This window comes from Bombyx mori, chromosome 2, assembly GCF_030269925.1.
Source record: "Bombyx mori chromosome 2, ASM3026992v2".
Taxonomy (NCBI): domain Eukaryota; kingdom Metazoa; phylum Arthropoda; class Insecta; order Lepidoptera; family Bombycidae; genus Bombyx; species Bombyx mori.
Window position 1 is genome coordinate 1,119,259 of NC_085108.1, and position 23,299 is coordinate 1,142,557.

The 23,299-nt window shown below is 42.9% G+C and overlaps 1 protein-coding gene across 2 annotated transcripts in view; it reads right to left on the reverse strand.

Annotated features, from left to right (window-relative positions):
- The window catches only part of LOC101745466 (homeobox protein Hox-B4), a 46,912-nt gene extending 23,978 nt beyond the window's left edge, over window positions 1-22,934 (reverse strand). For both annotated transcript variants that reach the window (XR_009974986.1, XM_004924970.5), the window contains exons 1-3: window positions 22,690-22,934; window positions 12,962-13,416; window positions 11,445-11,666 (exon numbers count right to left, since the gene is read on the reverse strand). Coding sequence is in view for 1 of the 2 variants with exons in the window: in XM_004924970.5 (XP_004925027.1) it covers window positions 11,445-11,666; window positions 12,962-13,406 (667 nt within the window). In the remaining variant the exon portion in view is untranslated. The remainder of the gene's footprint in view (window positions 1-11,444; window positions 11,667-12,961; window positions 13,417-22,689) is intronic.
- Between the last annotated feature and the right edge of the window lie 365 nt (window positions 22,935-23,299).

The following is a 23,299-nucleotide window of genomic DNA, read 5'->3' on the forward strand; positions in this document are numbered from 1 at the left end:
ATTTTAATTACGCCGTACAGAGAGAGAAAGAGTGTCGACATGCTAGCTGGCCTGTAAGCACAGCCCACTGAGTTTCTCGCCGGATCTTCTCAGTGGGTCGCGTTTCCGATTCGGTGGTAGATTCTGCGAAGCACTGCTCTTGCTAGGGCTAGTGTTAGCAAATTTTCTCAGATTGAGCCCGTGAGCTCACCTACCCCTGTTTCACGTAGCTGGAATAGCCTCTTAGGCTACCAGTGAATAGGTAGGGAAAAATTAATAAGATGCTAAACACATTCACATGAATACGAATATGTAGTACACAATTTTTCAAATCAGTTTGTGGAAGGATTGTCGAATAAAAATGTATGCAAAAAGAATACTGATATTTCGCTTCTAATGCCGATGTGGCCTAAAGGATAAGACGTCCGGTGCATTCGTGTTGAGCGATACACCGTAGCTCGAATCCCGCAGGCGGATACCAATTTTTCTAATGAAATACGTATTTAACAAATGTTCACGATTGACTTCCACGGTGAAGGAATAACATCGTGTAATAAAAATCAAACCCGCACTATTATAATTTGCGTAATTACTGGTGGTAGGACGTCTTGTGAGTCCGCACGGGTAGGTACCAGCACCCTGCCTATTTCTGCCAAACTAAACAAAAATGTATGCAAAGAGCATACAGATGTTTTGTTTTAAATGCCGGAAATTAACTAGACATTATATTTATTTTGGAAATTCTCATAGTTTTTAAACTAGATACAGTTTTTCTATCTTCAGAGCTCTATTAGGAACTCTTACAATGCGACATAAATCCGGAAAAGTCTTAAGCGAAGCCTCGCCGTCTTAACATCGAAGAGTTTAAATATTTATTCGTATGCAGCAAACGTTTGTTCTATAACGTGTTCTATGTCAACGCCCGAACGACGGGAATCGCTTGGCAATCGAAAAATTTTAATCACTTTTAAATGGATGTCTCGAAAATGATTTGTCAAAATATTTGTATGGTTTTTGCTGACAAGAGGCGACTGAATATTTTTTTTTAGAATTAATGTACAACGCAGCTATGTACATGGTCTACATACACATGGTTTTTTTTACCCGTTGGTAAAGGTGTCATACCACACAGCCTAATCTTTTATATTTGTCGGCACGTACCGGGGATGGCTAATCGGTAGTTTCCGTCATCACTCGTATTCGATTGAAATCAGTTTAGTCAATAGAACTTTTCAATAATAATTATTCAAACTCAACACACACAACTTTCACAATGACAGGGTAAACCGACAGTTTCGTTCCACATACCGACAGACCAACTGACTGACTGCCAGAGACTCACTGACTGAGACGGACGGACCGTCCGATACGGACTGAATGCCTGTCTGACACGGAATGCCACGACTCTTTTTTTTTTTTTTTTTTTTTTTCCTACCTAAGCTGATAGCCCTAGCGGCTATTTCAGCGTAACCCTAACTTTAGTAGGTGAGCTCACGGGGCTCAAACCTGACGATGTTGCTAACACGAACCCTAGCAAGAGTCGTGCTTCGCAGAATCTACCACCGGATCGGAAACGCGACCCACTGAGAAGATCCGGCGAGAAACTCAGTGGGCTGTGTCTGAGAGTTAATTTACTCGTCGAGCCCTTCGTCGCAAGCGACGGGTTCGACGAGAACGGTGACCGGTGCTTGAAGTACCTAAAAGCACCGTTAGTGGATCAGGAGGATCCGAGATGACGTGTTTAGGGCGACGTCGACTGCTTTCCATTCTGTCCGCAGGATCGGGAATGTAGTTACCGGCGGCCACGATGAGAGGGTTCTCGTGTCGTGCCGCTTTATCGAAGTGGCGCATGGACGCCGACTGAAGATACTTACTGATGGACTCTAAGTCCAGGTCGTCATGGAGGTCGACGTTCCTGACGAACCACGGGGCTCTGACGGCTATCCTGCAAAAACGGGATTGAATAATTTGAAAGGATTTTAAGTGTATGCGGGCCGCGTGAGCGAACACTACACTTGCATAGGTCATGACGGGGCGTATGCAAGTTTTGTAGAGTGTCACCTTATTTCTAAGGGACATTTTACTTCGCCTACATATCATCGGGTAGAGACGTCCTAGAATGAAGGCGGCACGGTCGCGTACCGTCTTGATGTGGGGGCGGAATGTCATCCTACTGTCGAGGGTGACGCCTAAATATTTGACCTTCGGGGCCCACGGTATGGGCTGGTCGAACATCGTGATTGGGCGAACGGCGGGGGCGGGGTTATTGACGCGCCTAGTCGGGAGAGGGATGCTCAGCGTGGTGTTCGGAGGGCGACCCCTTTTGAAGAGCACCGCTGTGCTTTTCGTGGGATTAATGTCGATGCGCCACTTCCGGAACCACTGTCCCATGGTGGTAGCTGCGGTCTGAAGTCGTCGATGAAGCAACGCCTTCTTCCTACACGAGTAGTAGATGGCGGTGTCATCGGCGAAGAGCGCCAGATGGGTCTCCGGAGACCGGGGTATATCGTTGATATACAAACTGAATAGTAACGGGGAGAGGGCGGAGCCTTGCGGGACTCCGGCTGTGACGTGACGGGGCCGGGAACGCGTTCCCTCGACTCGATATCGGAACGAACGGTTCGACAAGTAGTCTCGTATGATGAGCACGAGTCTGTCTGGCACTCCCATGTTATACAGTTTGTATATCAAACCGTTGTGCCAGACTTTGTCGAACGCCTTCGCTATATCGAAGAAGAGGGCTCCTGTCGGAATGGGTTTCCGCCTGTTCAGCCCTAGTAAGATGTGCTCCGTGAGGCGGTGCACTTGATGGACGCACGAGTGTCTGGCGCGGAATCCAAACTGCTCGTCTATAAGAATTTTATTCGCGGATACGAAGTTCCAGAGGCGTTTACGAAGGAGCCGTTCGTATAGTTTGCCTATCGCCGGGAGGAGACTGATGGGGCGGTAACTCGCGGTTTCGTTCTTCGGTTTGCCCGGCTTGTGTATGCCGATAACGTCCGCTTCTTTCCACGCCGCGGGAAAGATGCAGTTCGTCATAGCAGCATTTAATATGGTGGCCAACATCGTTATCAGTTGGGCTGGTAACAGTTTAAGCGCGCGGTTGCGGATGCCGTCGGAGCCGGGAGCTTTCCGTGGTTGCAGGCTACCGATCGCCTCCTTGACCTCGGAAGTGGTAATGGGGGGTAACGCGTCCGAGGGCGGCAGGGAAGCTCTGCGCTCGACCTCCCTGTCGACGAACTCGGTGTGTTCGGGGTCCGCGTGTTGAGTGCTGGTGGTGCACTGCTCTTGCAGTGCATCGGCCAGCAACTCTGCCTTGTCATCGTCATCGTAAGCCGGTGATTGGCCTGAGGGGCGTACGAGAGGCGGCATAGTGGCTATAGTTTCGGACTTGAGGGTCCTAGCTAGTCGCCAGTATGCTTGGTGAGTGGGCGCGAGTTCTTCTAAATAACTATCCCAGTTTTCGTTTCGGGCGTCGCTTAAGCGGGATTTGACCTCCCGCTGTAAGCGACGCATCCGAGTCCGGTTTGAATCTGTGGGATATCGATCGTAGGCCCGGGTTGCCGCGTTTCTGATTCTAACGAGGTCCCTAAGATCGGGGGAAAGTCTGATGCGGTGGAAGCAGTCCTCCACATCGACTTGTTTCGAGGATCTTATGATCGCCGTCGAGACGTGATCAGTGAAGATGTTTATGGATTCGACGGTATCCTCGGGGGATGGAGTTGAATCCGGGCCGCAAGGGAGGATTGGTGGAGCGGTGTCAGCTAAGCACGTGCCCAGCTTCTTCCAATCCACCATGGTCCTCGTATCTGGTTCGCGGTTGAGTGGGCGACCGAGCTGCATGACGACAGGTCGGTGGTCTGAGTCGAGTTCTGACATTGCCTCGATGGAGCGTAAGCGCAGAGTTACGTTCCTCAGCAGTGCCAGATCTATTGTGCTCGGACGACGCGCGGCGTTGTACGGATAGTACGTGGGGGTCGGGGGGTTGAATATTTCGAATGTGAGGTCGTCTATGAACGCGTCGAGACGCCTACCGTTCACATTTGTGCGATGGCAGTTCCACCTAGTGTGGTGGCAATTTAAATCGCCTGCCAGGATGACCGCGTCCCCCATACCGAGCAGTGTCTCGAGGTCACTGCTCAGGAGGGGTTTGTCAGGGGGGAGATAAACGGATGCGATGACGATCGGCTGGTGTCCCGTCAGCGCGATGCGGCACACTGACGCCTCGATATGTAAGAGCGAGGGAGTATCGAGAGGGACGCAGTGCAGGGCCCTCCTATAGTAAATGACAGTCCCGCCCTTACGGGTGGAGAGTCTGTCATTCCTAACCATGACGTACCACGACTCTGTCCACGTACCGTCATTTTATACTGTGGCGTTACGGAGTTTACCCTACATTTTGTGATATTTATCAAAACAACATTTCATCATTTAAAATAATAGTCAAAACAACGTCTTAATATTACTAAAAGTCGTTAACCACGACATATTTATATATCTTTAACATATATAATATTTATATGAAAAATGATAATATGAAGTGAAATGGAATGAAATGAGATGAGATGAGATGAAATGATATGGGATGAAATAACCGGTAACCACTTAACACCAGGTGGGCCGTGAGCTCGTCCGAAAATATATAATCTCGGTAAAATGGTGGTCATTTACTGAAACTTTTTCAGTGGACTTTTTGGAGAATCCCGAGAAGCTACGTCCAGCGACTTTGTTTTATTTTCCGACATTAGTGCACTTTCACAGATACTAAACAGTTAATAAACCACCGTTATTACACATTTAAACCTGAAGAAAGACTAAATAGACAAAATAAAATAAATCACACAACTTCACTCCTCGCGTTCCCGCCAAAAAGTCTCAGAGATGATTGTTCTAAATATCTATATCGTTTTGTTTATTTTCGTTCGTTTTATTATTTTATATCGATACAAATAGAATGGTTCCCAACCCTATTCAGCCGCACGTGGATCTAATTTGTTAAGGGCCCGGCAGTCCCTTTGTTTGTGCGTACAAATTGCTCCCTGATAATTGGCTTAAAGCTCCCGAGGGATGTGGCGCCTCTATCGGTGGGGAGTGGCACTAATCTTGATGAACGTTTTTTTTTGTTTGAAACTCTCTTATTTAGCTTAAGAATTTGAATATTTAAAAAAAGAAAAGTTGTAATGTTAAATGGTCGTCAAAGCCCTTTGAAATTATTACAAGAATGCCGTTTTCCAGCTCGAGACCCGAGGTAATAGATTGTTCCATCGCGTCCTTACGGATCCATCAGATCCAATAACCATTGTATTAGACGCCTTCCCCTCCAACAGTAGGAGTAGAGGCCCCGGTAAGCGTACTCGTCGAACTCGGCAAAGAGTTCGACGTGCAACCTAACCTAAACATCAGCCAGCTGAGTTTCTCGCCGGATCTTCTCAGCGGGTCGCGATTCCGATCCGGTAGTAGATTCATTCGCGAAGCAGCTACTCTTGAGCTGTTAGGTCTCGCTTGGAGGCGCTCGGGTAGCTGTTAGCAAAGCACACCCCTCCTGGCTGAGCCTTTGCTCGCCCACCTGCCCTTGTGAAACTGGAAAGGCTTCTGAGCCACCAGTAAGCCCTCAATTATAAAAAAAAGATTGTTCCTTATAATAACTACCCTCGTCTTTCGAATTATAACCGACCACTGCTTTACCCCAGAATTATATAGCGTGGTGGTAGACTGGCACAACGCCTCAACACCAGGGCGCTAAATTAGAAAGGTTTCCAGGCTTGATTTTTAAATTCCTTGTATTAGACACCGGCATTAATTAGTATATTCATGCCAACTACGCATTTCATTGTCTGGCATCATCGGCATTCGAACGTGGGTCCAATGGCACAGCTCGAGACGTGTACCACCCATCCTATAGGACCTTCCTAATTCACTCTCTGTCCTCTTAGGCGCTCCAAGCACCGGTCACCGTTCTAGTCGAATGGGACGTTCAACCTAGCACTCGGACACAACCCACTGAGTTTCTGGATCTTCTCAATGGGTTGCCTTTCCGATTTGGTAGTAGATTCAGCCTAGTACTGCTCTAGCTAGGGCTAGTGTTGGCAAGTCCTCTCAGTTTGGGCCCGATTAGCCCAACTACCCGTTGGGGCGCATTTGGAATAGCCCGTTAGACTATCAACGATTAGGTAGAGAAAAATAGCGGCCTAAAATAAATTGGCACACGACTTCACTAAACTTTCATAATCAAATTTAAGCTGCGAGTGTATTTTTTCAATTAAGCCCTAATGAGTGCCGTGTGATTTAATTTGTAATTACACATTTAATTACGATCTTAATTATGAAGGATTTCGGGAGTTTGCAAATTGAGTTTTCCGCCCAGACGGATGTGATCATTACCGTAGTTTGTTAAACTTTAGCTTGAAAGAATACTAGCGCTCGGTACCGTCAGAAAAACAAGCTAATGAGATTGAGATAGACAAATATTTTTAATTTATAAACTAAGATTAAGCAAGTGAAGAGTAAGCTGAAATAAAATAAATTACATTTTCAAAATACACCTCAGATAATTGGGCCAAATAATAAAATTATTGTTTTGGCAGCGGTCGTTGACGCCTGCGTAAATTTTTAAGTTAATATGGCTTCTTGAAGTTACATAAATATATAAATACGGGACGAGTCAAATAAAAGGACAGTACCAAAATTAAAAATGATTTATGTAAACCGCCTTTGTAAATATCGGTTATCATCACAGTATCCTGAGCATGATCGCAAGCAGGCTGGACTGTATATACATGGGTCGCTGTGGTGCCATCTCCCATGGGATGTTACCACAGTAATTCATTGTGATGTAAATATAACTACTAACATAGGTCTAAGTCTTATTAACAATTTATATGAGTCATGGTTACTTGAAATAAAAACATTATTATTATTATTATATAAAGTCGTCAATATGCCCTTTTTAATGTCCAACATTTGAACAATAAAAATGGATCTGTGTGTGTGTCTTACCTATATGTTTAAGTGTGGAATTATTAAAAAATTCGTTCACAATCTTCGTGGACTGAGCTAAACCATGGAGCCAAATGAGTTTCTCGCCGGATCTTCTCAATGGGTCGCGTTTCTGATCCGGTGGTAGATTCAGTGAAGCACTGCTCTTGCTAGGTCCAGTGTTAGCAAATTCCTTCAGGTATTTTTCAGAGGCTAAGCCAAGCCACTGCCTACCGCTAAAAGCCCGTGAGCTCACCTACCCCCGTCCTCTCATGTTTTTTTTTCCCTATAGTGTGAACATGAACCTTTTGTCTATAGTGTAGCCTTGGCGTAATTTGTGGGTATAGAAGTACCTACAATAACCTTTGACAATAGAACCTTAATAATGTTCAAACTAATACACTCATAATTTCAATTAATTATATTCGAATTCCGGCTACTAATTATAGTTATAGTAATTAAGGGATCTTAAGTGAGTCCTTACAGTCTTGAAAAGTGTAACAGCCGTTTTACATTACAATTAACAGACTTCCGTAGCACGTGTCAAGGTTTATTTTCGCTTAGCTAAAAAATATATGCAAAATATACAAAAATCTTTCACTTCAAAACACGTACCCCTGGTAACGTAAGAATGACCAAAAGCGCCATAAGGTTATCCAATTCGGTACAATGTTGTTTTTTATTGGGATGCTGCGTCATTAGTTAGTATTAAATATTATGGTGGGGTGAGGGAAAGGGACAAAAATAAGTTTAATGTAATTAGGAACGATTTGTTAGAATATATATTTATGTATTGACAAAGTTTAAGTGTTACTTTGCTAAGTGAAAATACTGTATTTTTTTGTTAATTGCTTAGATGTGTGAACGAGCTCACAGCCTACCTGGTGCTAAGTGGTTACTGGAGCCCATAGACATCAGTAAGTTACAACGGCTGCCCCGCCCTTCAAACCGAAACGCATTACTGCTTCACGGCAGAAATAGGCGGGGTGGTGGTACCTACCCGTGCGGACTCCCAAGAGGTCCTACCACCAGTGATTACGCAAATTATAATTTTGCGGGTTTGATTTTTATTACACGATGTTATTCCTTCACCGTGGAAGTCAATAAGTACGTGTATTTCATTAGAAAAATTGGTACCCGCCTGCGGGATTCGAACACCGGTGCATCGCTACATACGAATGCACCGGACGTCTTATCCTTTAGGCCACCGGCTGAGTTTCTCGCCGGATCTGCTCAGTGGGTCGCGATTCCGATCCGGTGGTAGATTCAGCGAAGCACTGCTCTTGCTAGGACTAGTGTTGGCAAACTCTCTCAAGTTGAATCCGGGAGTTCACCTACCGGTTTTAGCTACAATAGCTTCTTACGCTACCAGGGACTAGGTAGGGTAGGTGAAAAGATGTGTGGTGTCGTGGGACACCGGATAGGAACGAAGTTCCCTATTATAAAAATATTAACTTTAAGTTCTCTTCGAGGTATAAAGAAAATAAAACTGGAGGTTTCGCATCAACCCACGGTCATGCGGTAACGTGCGAACTTATTGTGGTACACTTCATTCACGGTTGTTTGCATAAGAGTTAGTGTATTGCGCAAACGAACGCTCTGAGATCGTGGTCAATGAATGATAAAAAAATATGTTATTTTTTTGTACGTTATTACAAATTTAAGTCGTACACTGTGCGCATTACTAATTTGTACGTTATTACAAAGTTAATTCGAACACTGTGTGCATTACTAATAAATATCTTACGTTACGGACGTTTTTTCCCGGTTAGGGTACCACTTCGCATCGTCCGAAGGAACTTCGTTCCAAAAAGTACTTCAGTCCTCCATACTTTTTTTTATGATTGAAGGATTACTGTTAGCCCGGAGGCCTTTCCAGTTTCACCAGGAAAGATGGGCGAGCATAGGCTCAGCCAGGAGGGGTGGGATTTGCAACAGCTCAAGAGCAGCTGCTTCTCGAATGAATCTACTACCGGATCGGAATCGCGACCCGCTGAGAAGATCCGACGAGAAACTCAGCGAGCTGAATCATGGGTTAGGTTGCACGGCGAACTCTTTGTGGAGTTCGACGAGTACGGTTACGGGGTCCGTAAGCCTGCTCCTAGTGTTAGAGCTGAAGGCGTCTAATGCAAAGGTTTATTGGATCTGATGGATCCGTAAGGACGTGTGACCACCATACTTTACGACTTTTTTTTTTTTTTTCTCCTACCTAACTTGGTAGTCTGGAGAGGCTATTCCAGCGGAACCTTAACTAACGATGCTAACACGAACCCTAGCAAGAGTCGTGCTTCGCAGAATCTACCACCGGATCGGAAACGCGACCCACTGAGAAGATCCGGCGAGAAACTCAGTGGACTGTGTCTGAGAGACTTTACGACAATTACGCATGTTCCAAAGCTAACTTATCGCTAGTCTGGCCGCGTAGATTAGATCTTTAAAGAACTTACTTAACCGATTCACTGAAAATCTAAAGGCTACGCTGTTTATAAGAAAAACAACAACAAGTTAAATAATACATCAAATTTAATCTTATCGTGTGCGTGTTTTTTGTGTGTTCTAAATGTCGGGCATAGAACGTTTGTGGCAGAGAATTAGATTGAAATGTCAGACAGGATAATACTTATATCTGCTGTTTGTCTAATAGAAAATAATATTGTCGGCTAATTCAGTGGACGAGCTCACGGCCCACCCGGTGTTAAGTGGTTAACGGAGCCCATAGACACCTACAACGTAAATGCTGCTACCTACCTTGAGACATGAGTTTTGAGGTCACCGTTTTACAGTACAACGGCTGCCCCCAGTATAGTTACAACGGCTGCCACACCCTTCAAACCGAAACGCATTACTGCTTCACGACAGAAATAGGCAGGGTGGTGGTACCTACCCGTGCGAAGACACGAGACAATATCTCACTCGCACGGGGCTTAGTTTAAGGAACGCCATTAATTCATAAACAAATCCAATTTAAATAGGAGAAAATAGTTATAAATTTCGATAGACATTATCGTTGTCATTGACCAAGATTTTCGCGTGAAAATTTCGACCACGACAATTTTCTCTCGATATTCATGGACAGTGTTAATAACGCCGCGGACTCGTGAAGGGTTGGTTTGCACGAGGGGTGCATCAGGCGACAAACATCGGTAGAGGGAAACAAAATCGCTTCATACATAAGCTCTGTTTCGGAGCAGTCAAACTATCGGTGGGTTGATAGATAAACAAAAAAATCGTGACCATTTAGCGTAGCAGTCGTAATATCATTTTACTGGCGGTAGAACCTCATGTGAGTCCGCACGGGTAGGTACCACCACCCTGCCTATTTCTGCCGTGTAGCAGTAATGCGTTTCGGTTTGAAGGGTTGGGCAGCTGTTGTAATTAGGTATAATTGAGATCTTAGAACTTAGATCTCAAGGTGGGTGGCGCATTTACGTTGTCTATGGGCTCCAGTAACCACTTGGCACCAGGTGGGCTGTAAGCTCGTCCACCCGTCTAAGCAATAAAAAAATAAATTATTCACAGTAATCAATATAAAAAAAATTAACACTCTTAGTTCGGTATGTATATATATCTTAAATATGTGAAGCAAAAACTTTGTATCCCTTTTTACGAAAATTGCGCGGACGGAGGAGTATGAAATTTTCCACACTTATAGAGAATATAGAGAAGGAGTGCAGAATGTTAATATTTTGTTAAATTATGCATAAAAAATACATTAAATCAATAAAAAAAACATTATACAAAATAACGCATACTATTTGTATACTGTCAAACTTTTCTTATTGCATTATAGTCTATGGTCAAATTGAGAATAGATTAAATAATGTTTGTCTATATTAATATTTGTCTAAAGTTTAGTCTTGGCGAAATCTGTGATTATTGAGGTATAATAAAATAAGTCTTTGACAATAGAATCATAATAGTGTAAAAACTTATAATTTCAATTAATTATAGTCGAATTTCGACTACTGCGGGACCACTAGTACCTATAGATAAATAGATAATGGAAGAGCTAACAAAAACGCGTTAAAGAAGTCTCTAAATTATTTTCACACATACAGCTCGCGATAATCGGGCGTACTCTGCTAATTCCGACCACGCGGATTCCGCAATGTTTGTTACGGTCAAAAATCCTTATAGCTGCGGTAGGCAGCGGCTTGGCTCTGCCCCTGGCATTGCTGAAGTCCACGGGCGACGGTAACCACTCACCATCAGGTGGACCGTATGCTCGTCTGCCTACAAGGACAATAAAAAAAAGGCACCCGCATGAGCCTAATTAACACTGCACGACATTCTTATACAGCCTGTGGCGGGTAGCCATCATACAACGCAAGATGTTTGACAGATGCCTGAATCTCGCTTACGACATTTTCAAGATAAGCTTGCATATATACAAGTTCCGAACATCAACATTCGGACCGTCGGTCTACCGAGCAATATCACCCGCTCAATGGAAGATTTTGCCTTTGTCGTGTACCTATAAGCCCACTGACCTCCTAATTCCGGTATCCTGTGATAAAACATTCCAGTTCTTGCGAGCCACTCGAGTTGCATGTGGTGCAGGACTCTGTCCCCAGGGTGGTGGAAGGCGGAGGGCATCGGCGCCCCGGGAGGTAGACCCCCGGGCTGGAGCTGTGGGTAGTTGAAAAGGGCTGCAGATTGTGCCGCCATCAGCGCCGGATTCTGTGGTATTAGTCCCGGCTTTGGGATTATTCCTGTAAGATTAGTTGCCGTTAAGTAAAGTCGACGGAGAAACTTACTACTTTTTTTATTGCTTAGATGGATGGACGAGCTCACAGCCTACCTGGTGTTAAGTGGTTACTGGAGCCCATAGACATCTATAACGTAAATGCGCCACCCACCTTGAGATATAAGTTCTAAGGTCTCAGTACAGTTACAACGGCTGCCCCGCCCTTCAAACCCAACGCACTACTGCTTCACGGCAGAAATAGGCAGGGTGGTGGTGCCTATCCACGCGGACTCGCAAGAGGTCCTACCACCTAGACCCCACCCTCACCTAGTAAGGTAAGAGGTTCCAAGATGATGTCTTAACCTCAAGACAAGCCGTCAATACGTTACAGTCGAACATATCAACGTCTTCCTGCTTATCTCCGACGCTGAATGGTCGTGGGTTCGTATCTACATGCATCAGTGACAAACAAAGTAATCTATATTCAATCGTAGCAAAGATATCAGCAGAATTTTTGGTTTATATCCGCCCAGATTATTTCTCAAATATGTGAATGATACCAAAAAAAAAAAAAAACTTCACTTAACACATTGACCAGTTTAGCTTAGATCTCAATCAATACATCCAGATTCTATAGATCCACTAGATTGTTTAACACGAGCTTTATAAATTTAAGATTGACTAGCTGTACCCGTCCGCTTCGATGGGCATTTAGAATTAACATTATTATTTCTCACCCCCACAAAGATTCTCAGCATTAACGCCCCCGCAACTGGTGTAGGGAGTCTAACACTCATATAAATATTAGCCTATATCCATTAAGTACATGTATTTTCTACATGGATACCAAGTTTCAAGTCAATCGGATGCATGGTTCAGTAGTTATAACGGAACATCCGTAAAAACCACTGTAGATTTATATATCTTATACCTTTAAACGAGCAATTCTTGTATATTAATATATATGCAGATAATCTGAATCTCGGAAACGGCTCCAACGATTTTCATAAAATTTAGTGTGCAGGGGATTTCGGGGGCGATAAATCGATCTAGCTACGATTTGTTTTCAGAAAATGTTGTTTTATTCGTGTTTTCAATAATCAACTCTTCCCGACATCTATTGGCGAATAATAGTACTATTTTTCTTAATTGAGGGCAACTAACCGCTTTAAAGACACAACAAGATGGCGTTATAAAAAAAAACCGAACAAAGCTCGGTCATCGTCTAGTTAGTATAGGTTAGACTGACTTGGAAGTTATATAATCTCCCTCTAAATGGTTCATTTACATTAATAGCTGAATTGGTTGTAAAGCGCTTACCTGGTCTATAGCTCTCATAGTCTTCACTGCTGCCTTCGACGCCGGGAGATATCGGGGGGCTGTACGTCTCCGATCGGTTTCCCTCATCAGACCCTGGACTGACGCTCCTGGGGCTGCTCTGTCCAGACCTTGGACTGGAATTATCGTACTTATTTATCGTGTTCTGTTCGATTTGGGCATCGTAATTTGCCTGGTAACGGTTGATGTAGTTTTTCGGGAACCCTGGATCGGCGCTTGGGGATTTAGGTTCCAACTGGCGGGAGAGTAAGGCGTCTATGCAAAAAGACTTCTTGGTCTGATTGAGGACTGTCTTCTCTTCGTAGTAGCTCATGTTTTTCGGGGAGTTTGATCTGCTGGCCGGGTTGGAGTCCTGGTCTATTTCCAAGGGCTTATCGTCCTCGCTCGACTGCCGTCGGTACATCGTCGTGAGGATCTGCGAAGACATCCTTACATTCCTGCGGAAGGAGGAGTTTTTGTTATCTACTAATGATTCAGATACAGGTATGTCTTTAATAACGCGGTATTTTACAACACGTTTCCACTATAACACGAAAAGAAAATTTCCTAAAACCCTCTTAAATATAACACGGTACTTCTACAACACGATAACGAGATTTTTGTTTAAAATTATTTAGAAAATTACATTACGCTCTATGAACACACAATACTCGTATGTGGAAATAACCGAATTTTTTTTATGTTTTCTTTTTTTTTTTTTTGGATGTATGGACGTGCTCACAGCCCACCTGATGTTGACTGGTTACTGGAGCCCATAGACATCTACAACGTAAATGCGCCACCCACCTTGAGATATAAGTTATAGTCTCAAGTTTAGTTACAACGGCTGCCCCACCCTTCAAACCGAAGCGCATTACTGCTTCACGGCAGAAATAGGCAGAGTGTTGATGCCTATCCCTGCGGACTCACAAGACATCCTACCACCAGTAATTACGCAAATTATAATTTTGCGGGTTTGATTTTATTACACGATGTTATTCCTTCACCGTGGAAGTCAATCGTGAACATTTCTTAAGTACTTATTTCATTAGAAAAATTCATTGATATGTATCGATGGAAAAATTGGTACCCGCGTGCGGGATTCGAACACCGTTGCATCGCTACACACGAATGCATCGGACGTCTTATCCTTTAGGCCACGACTTAACTAAATTAAGCTAAACGCGTTTTGACCGCAAAAGCTAAGAATTCTGACAGCATCTATATATTAATACGTGAAGCAAAAACGTTGTATCCCTTTTTACGAAAATTGCGCGGACGGAGGAGTATGAAATTTTACACACTTATAGAGAATATAGAGAAGAAGCGCACAATGCTAATATTTTTTTTAAATAATGCATAAAAGATACATTAAATCAATAAAGAAAACATTACACACACTACATATACCATGTATTTGACGCACACACGCATGCATACTATTTATTGTCAAACTTTTGTTCTTGACGTCTGTGGTCAAATTGAGATTAAATATTGTTTGTCTTAATATTTTTTTATAGTGTAGTCTTGGCGAAATTTGTGATTATAAAATACAATCATAATAGTGTACAAACTTACAATTCCAATTAATTATAGTAGAATTTCGACTACTGTGGGACCTCTGGTATACACTAAATACCTTATATCGTTCGTATATCATAGACTTCCTTGTGGCCATAATAAAATCGCTTAGTATTATTTAATGAGTTTCTAAAAATATATTATAATTAATCCATTTTAATGATAATTACACATTTCGAAACAGTTATCAGACCGCATCATGTCACAATTTGAAAACTCTATTAATTATTGAATTAGTATCACTGGTGGTAGGACCTCTTGGGAGTCCGCACGGGTAGGTACCACCACCCCGCCTATTTCTGCCGTGAAGCAGTAATGCGTTTCGGTTCGAAGGGTGGGGTAGCCGTCGTAACTATATTGAGACATTAGAACTTATATCTTAAGGTGGGTGGCGCATTTACGTTGTAGATGTCTATGGGCTCCAGTAACCACTTAACATCAGGTGGGCTGTGAGCTCGTCCATCCATCTAAGCATAAAAAAAATAAAAAAAATAGTAAAAAAGGTGAGACTTTTTGTTTCTTTCCTACCTAAGCTGTTAGTATTTAGAGGTTGTTTTTTTTAATTTATCGATGCACAAAACAAATTACAATTTTGGGGCTTACGACAAAGGGAAGATCTTCCACCGAGAGGGTGATATTGCTCGGTAGACCGACGGTCCGTATGCTTTTTATTTTTTATGATTGATAGATTACTGGTGGCCCGGAGGCCTTTCCAGTTTCACCAGGACGTGTGGGCGAGAAAAGGCTCAGCCAGGAGGGGTGGGATTTGCTAACAACTGTCCGAGGGCCTCCGAAGGAGACCTAACAACTCAAGAGCAATTGATTCGCGAATGAATCTACTACCGGATCGGAATCGCGACCCGCTGAGAAGATCCGGCGAGAAACTCAGCGGGCTGATGCATGGGTTAGGTTGCACGTCGACCTCTTTGTCGATTTCGACGAGTACGGTTACCGGGGTTCCTAAGCCTACTCCTAGTGTTAGCGCTGAAGACGTCTAATGCAAAGGTTATTGGATCTGATGGATCCGTAAGGACGTGTCTAGGGCGTCGACGGTGACTGGCTCCTGCATGATCAGGATTCGGGGAGTGGTCCGAATGTTGTTGTTCGGAACTTGTATATATGCGAGCTTATCTTGAAATTGTCGTAAGCGAGATTCAGGCATCTGTCAATTATCTTGCGTTGCATGATGGCTACCCGCCACACAATCATTACAGTAAATTACAAATTAACTAAATCGTATAAGTAGTACCTAGATCTAATCTGGATTGCAATCTAAGTGGTATGTGCACTCAGCAAACCCGTATTGATATAGGTACATAGTTTTGGCCATTGAAAACAAAATTACAAATTACAAATAAGAATTAAAAATTGCAAATAAAAATAAAATTACGAGATCCAGAATAAAAAAAAAACAAAAAAAACGGTATCCATATGAGTAGACAACAATAATACAACGAACACATACAATATATTGATAACTAGCCATTGTTCAATAGGATATCCTTCACACATCTATTTTAGAGGGGCTATGCCAGCGTAACCGCTCGGTTAGTGTTAGTTAGTTATTAGTTAGGAAAGACAGTGACAACTTGGAGAAATTGGTGGTCACTGGAAAGGTCGAGGGCAAGCGACCAAGAGGCAGGAACCCGACCCGTTGGACGGACCAGATTCGTGCAACCCTGGATACCACAGTGCACGATGCTCTGCACTCAGCTGCAGATAGGAACAGATGGCGGTGCACTATAAAAAACAAACTGTTTCAAGGCCATGACCACGACCCTCAGTAATGAGGAAACTGACGCAAGGTGGAGGAGTTATTAGTTAGTTAGTAAGTGCTTTTAGGTACCTCAAGCACCGGTCACCGTCCTCACCGAGCCCGGCTTACCGAGTAAATTAACCCACAGGCACAACCCACCGAGTTTCTCGCCGGATTTTCTCAGTGGGTCGAGATTCCGATCCGGTGGTAGATTCTGCGAAGCACTGCTCTTGATAGGGCTAGTGTTAGCAAATTCTCTCTGAGGTTGAGTCCGTGAGCTCGCCAAAACGTTTGGTGGAGCTAGATAATTCAAGGCTACTAGCATAGTAGGTAAAAAAAACGGCTATCCGGTGCTACAAGAGCCTATGAGATCACTACCTGAATGCCGCTGTCCACTTTGACATATTCGGTCCAAACCCCTATATAACACAACGGCTCCCACTGCAATTAGGAACGCATCATTGCTTCGTGATAAAAATAGGCAAGACATTACCAAGCTAAACGGGTTCACAACATGCTCTAACACCAGATTCTTTTACACTATTAATTCCTTTTAAGCTATTGAACAGTAGCTCATCATCATCATCAGCCTATCGCAGTCCACTGTTGGACAAAGGCCTCTTCTGCACGCCACTAAGCACGATCCTCAGCTTCTCTCATCCAGATTATGCCATCTACCCTGCATCGATCGTCACTCCATGGAGCCTAAGAGCGCTCTACACTGTCTTTGTGAATCCGCGGTCTCCACTCAATACCACAGCTATTAGTAACTAGTAAAATTCGGTTACATCCGTCTCTTTTTTTTTCCAACCTAAGCTGATAGCCTTAAGAGGCTATTTCAGCACAACTTTAACTAGAAGGTGAGCTCACGGGGCTCAAACCTGACGACCTGTTGCTAACACGAACCCTAGCAAGAGCCGTGCTTCGCAGAATCTACTGCCGGATCGGAAATGCGACTCACTGAGAAGATCCGGCGAGAAACTCAGTGGGCTGTGTCTGTGGGTTAATTTACTCGTCGAGCCCTTCGTCGCGAGCGACGGGTTCGACGAGAACGATGACCGGTGCTTGTGGTACCTAAAAGCACCGTTAGTGGATCGGGAGGATCCGAAATGACGTGTTTTGGGCGACGTCGACTGCTTTCCATTCTATTATCCGATGCGACTAGGGTCAATCATATGAAAAACATTGATTTCTTACTAATATGCCATAATATGTCGTACATGATCGCATTCCATTACAGCCTATGTGCTATATTAAAGTATAACTTTATATATTTTGGAGTATTCTTTATTTATAGCATATATGGATTGACGAGCCCACAGCCCGCCTGGTGTAACTGGTTACCGGAGCCCATAGACATCTACAACGTAAATGCCGCCACCTACTTCGAGACATGAGTTCTAAGGTCTCAGTATAATTACAACGGTTGCCCCTCCCTTCAAACCGAAACGCATTATTGCTTCACGGCAGAAATAGGCGGGGCGGTGGTACTTACCCGTGCGGGCTTACAAGACGTCCTACCACTATTAAAAAACGGAATCCGACAAATAGTTTTTGCGTGAATTAACTATAAACATCGACCCAATCTAAGCATATCTGAGCATCGATACGTAGCGCAATTCGATTTTAATATCCTCACGCACGCGACTAATATTATTAAAAAAAGAAGATAAAGAGTTTAGCGCTTTTAATGAACCGATAATGTATTTTTTATTGACACTGCCTTATCGATATATTAATATTATATTCAGTTCGAGGTGATTAATTGAGAAATCAATTTATTGCTATTCAGTATTTTTACTGGTGGTAGGACCTCTTGTGAGTCCGCACGGGTAGGTACCACCACCCTGCCTATTTCTGCCGTGAAGCAGTAATGCGTTTCGGTTTGAAGGGCGGGGCAGCCGTTGTTACTATAATTGAGACCTTAGAACTTATATCTCAAGGTGGGTGGCGCATTTACGTTGTAGATATCCATGGGCTCCAGTAACCACTTTACACCAGGTGGGCTGTGAGCTCGTCCACTCATCTAAGCAATAAAAAAATTAAAAAAATTAAGCTCCTTATTTCGTTTGAGCTTAGGACTAGTTTTCCGATTGACGGAAAAAGTTAATTTAATCTTAGTTACTGACGGCACGACACGTTTTGAGGACCAAAGCGTTGAACACAACTACCGGTTGTGGAGTCGTGCAGCTAATCCGACCTCAATGTCTCAAGGTAGGCGACTGTATCCACGCTCTCGTTAGCGTAAAAGTTAACTCAAATTTGTATGGAGTTGGAACGTTTGCCTACGTTTGCCGCTAGGGGCGCTGTTCCATACAAATTTGAGTTTTTTTTATTTTTTTTTATTGCTTAGATGGGTAGACGAACTCACAGCCCACCTGGTGTTAAGTGGTTACTTGAGCCCATAGACATCTACAACGTAGATGCGCCACCCACCTTGAGATATAAGTTCTAAGGTCTCAGTATAGTTACAACGGCTGCCCCACCCTTCAAACCGAAACGCATTATTACTGCTTCACGGCTGAAAATAGGCAGGGTGGTGGTACCTACCCGCGCGGACTCACAAGAGGTCCTACCACCAGTAATTACGCAATTTATAATTTTGCGGGTTTGATTTACATTAACACAATGTACATTACATTTTTATACATAGATTTAATGAATAAAAACTTCGAGCACCCTGCCCATTTTATCGGGTTGAGATCACAGCCTCATTTCTCAATAGGGGCTGGCATCGTTCGGGGCTAGTAAATTCTTATTGTTACTAATAAACAATGACGTCACTGTACAGCTCGTTAGCTCTCATTACCGACAATCCTACTTATTCTAGTAACCTCGTTATCCTAGATTCACCGAATTAGTAGGTGAGCTGACGGGGCTCAAACCTGACGTTGTTGCTAACACGAACCCTAGCAAGAGCCGTGCTTCGCAGAATCTACCACCGGATCGGAAACGCGACCCACTGAGAAGATCCGGCGAGAAACTCAGTGGGCTGTGTCTGTGGGTTAATTTTCTCGCTGAACCCTTCGTCGCAGGCGACGGGTTCGACAAGGACGATGACCGGTGCTTGAGGTACCTAAAAGCACCCCCACAGTCGCGTTGCTGGAGAACGCTATGTCTTTTATAACTGTTAAAAGTCTTCACACACGTACTCTTCAGGCCTATCGTAAACTAAGAAAGATAGATCTAAATATGTGATTCCGAGCAGGGACCAAAAGAAAATGTATCGGGCACCTACATAATTTAAACTATTATTTATTACTAGCTGACCCGGCAGACTTTGTAGTGCCTCAATCGATAAACAAAAGACCTAAACTTTTGTATAAAATAAACTTAAAACAAACAAAAGGAATTTTCATATTTATCTACCTTTTAAACCTTCTCTGGACTTTCACAAATAATTCAAGACCAAAATTAGCCATATCGGTCCAGCCGTTCTCGAGTTTTAGCGAGACTAACGAACAGCAATTTATTTATATATATATATATATATATAATATAGATTATTGTGGTTTATTTTCGTATATACTTTTTTACGTTTTTTTCTGACGTTACAAATTCTTTACGGTTTTCAAAAAGGTTTTGATAAAACTCTAAATGTGGTTATTAATGAACAAAAAAAAAACACGCATCATACCTTTTGCTAATGTATGCAAGTCGTCGCGGCCTAAAGGATAAGACGCCCGGTGCATTCGTATCTAGCGATGCGGTTGGGCCGGTGTTCGAATCACGCGGGCGGGTACTATTTTTTTATTTTTTATATGTACTCTTTCTGTGTAATTACTGCTTATAGAGGATATCATCGCACGGGTAACTACTGACATCATCCCTGTTTCATTGCTGAGCATTTAAGCGTATCGTTTGGAAATTGAGGTTAACAGTTAAGTTTAGACTTCGCCCTTATAATTCAAAGTGGATGGCATTCACGTTAATACAACACGTGAACCACTGCCTATTTCTGCCGTGAAGCAGTAATGCGTTTCGGTTTGAAGGGCGGGACAGCCGTTGTACTGTAAAAAGTGAGACTTTAGAAGTCATTTTGCGGTAGGCAGCGGCTTGGCTCTGCCCCTGGCATTGCTGAAGTCCATGGGCGACGGTAACCACTCACCATCAGGTGGGCCGTATGCTCGTCTGCCTACAAGGGCAATAAAAAAAAAAACTCATGTCTCAAGTTAAGTGGCGGCATTTACGTTGTATATGTCTATGGGCTCCAGTAACCAGTACTTAAAACCAGGTGGGCTGTGAACTCGTCTACCCATCTAATCCATAATTTTTTTTATCTATGTACAGATTTTAATTTTAACAACAGGTGAGCTAGTTCACCCATCCAATTAATAAAATAGACAAAATAAACTGAAGCAGGGTCAATGACCTCTCGATATTGTGTGTTACATTGCGCGTTCAGTGAAATTCAACTATAGCGACGTAGTTAGTAATTATGTTTTCCTTCGAGAATTTTCTTTTGTCTAGATTAGTGAATAAGCCCACGGCTGGTGTTAGGACTGCCATTACTCCTCTTGAGATGTGAGGTCGTTTTCTCCGTTGTATACTAAAAGGGCTTCACCCTTCAAATCGAATCAAGGGACTGTTTAGCGACATATAACAATATACCTTAACACCAGTAATTAAGTTATATAATTCCACGTTACGTCTTTTGTTATAGTACTACTGGTGGTAGGACCTCTTGTGAGTCCGCACGGGTAGGTACCACCACCCTGTCCATTTCTGCCGTGAAGCAGTAATGCGTTTCGGTTTGAAGGGTGGGGCAGCCGTTGTAACTATACTGAGACCTTAGAACTATATCTCAAGGTGGGTGGCGCATTTACGTTGTAGATGTATATGGGCTCCAGTAACCACTTAACACCAGGTGGATTGTGAGCTCGTCCACCCATCAAAGCAATAGAAAAAACAAAATGTGTGCAATTCACACGTGGTAGAAGTGAAACCTTCCAAAATTAAAATACAATTATCCTAAACGTCTTAAGTATATGTAAAATTTTGTCATTAGTAAATAATTGTAAGGTAGCGCCCTCTATGAATTGATATTTTAATTTCACGTATAATCCTAAATTAAAATTCACTACAAGAGCTTTCATACACACGTTAGTATTCAAAAACAGATGGCGCTGTATTAAATAGTATGTATATTTCTGTCTCATTCTTTGCTGGCTTCATCCTACACATTTTTGTATTTGTGTCTCTTACCTGTCGTTTTTTCCGTTGCATCCGGTTTGAAATCACAACGATTCTAAAGAAGTTTTCACTTCAAAAAAAACTTAGTAATGTTGGAAGCCTTACCCTACAAAGCGAATCACAGGACTGTTTCGCGACATACAACAATATACCTTAACACCAGTAATTAAGCTATATAATTGCGCGTAACGTCTTTTGTTCTAGACTCAGTAATGCTGGAAGCTTTCGAACTTGCGCCCGAATTTCAATCACCTCATCGACCTGTGATCTTTTTATTTATTTTAATGGCTGGACGAGCTCACGGCCGACTTGTGGTTAAGTGGTTACCGGGCCCATGGACGTCAACACGTTACGTAAATACCCATTTTGAGACTTTTTTTAATTATTTACTTATTTAGACACACCAACAGCAATACACAGAACATTTAAGCTTAAAATTAACAGGTATAAAATTAAATACTGGTGTGTAAGCCAGTTACAGGCATGTACAGCAATCTCTTATAAGACACACTATGACATGTTACAGCAATTTTACAAATTTTTCTTTCAAAAGACAATTTAAAAATTATTCTTTCCTACCCATGCTGATAGCCTTGAGAGGCTATTTCAGCTTCGCCTTGACGTGTAGGGGAGCTCACGGGGCTCAAGCCGGATGCCTTGCCAACACCTATCCGCCTAACCGCCTTGCTAATCCTAGCAAGAGCCGTGCTTCGCAGAATCTACCACCGGATCGGAAACGCGACCCACTGAGAAGATCCGGCGAGAAACTCAGGGGGCTGTGTCTGTGAGACATTGAGACCTGAGTTCTAAGGTCTCAGTTTTATAATACAATGGCTACCTAACCCTTTAAACCGAAACGCATTACTGCTTCACGGCAGTAATGGACAAGGTGGTGGTGTCAAGCCGTCGAGGGCTTACCAGGAAAATTCTTTTAAAAAACCTTGCCTTAGAAGCGAAATCTAAGATTACTTCGCTCTAGGCTAGACAGGGTTCCAATCCGTCAAGTCCACACATGACATACCAATGCCCAAAATTAAAACTCGAAAAATAACAAATAAAGCCAATACTTTAAAATCGACATAAAAACAAAAATATGTTCTACATATCCATGGGAGTTGTATTGAAAAAAAAAACATATTTTTAGGTTATGAAAAATATTCAGTATGTATCTCTACATATTTTATTGAATATCAAAACTAACCTCTTGCACACGGAATGCACTGTTGAATTTAACGAAAAAAAAAAAACAAAACAATTCACACCGGACACACACTCCACAATATACTTCGGGTCATATAGCTAAAATAGACGAGTAATTCAATAGGAAAACTTAAATTTTAGCACGACCAAAACTCATTAATTCAAACTACACGGTCAAAAAAGTTCGCCTCCCGCGCCGAGTTCCCGCCTTAACGACAGTTCCCTAACAACTGAATTATTAAAGCCGAACTATCACCAATTATCTGCCCATATTGTTCCCTTGTATGGAACAAAATGACTGGGCGGTAACTCCGCTCTCGTACAGACCTCTCGCGCTCAACGAAAACAACGAAGCGATGTTTCAAAATAAACTGGTTACCGACTTTCGAGGACCAGCGTGATATGAACCGTGCGCGAGTCGATGTCAGTTTCGACGACGGGTCTATTTTTATTGGAAAATCTCTTCGTCCCACCTCTAAAGGAATCTGGCTAACATATTCTCTATCCCTTTCTCTCTAACGCAAATTTCCATGCGATATTGTGGCATTTTCTTAAATAAGCCACTTAGTAGAGTTTCATGTTTGTTAACGAGTGCTTTTAGCGAAGCTCAA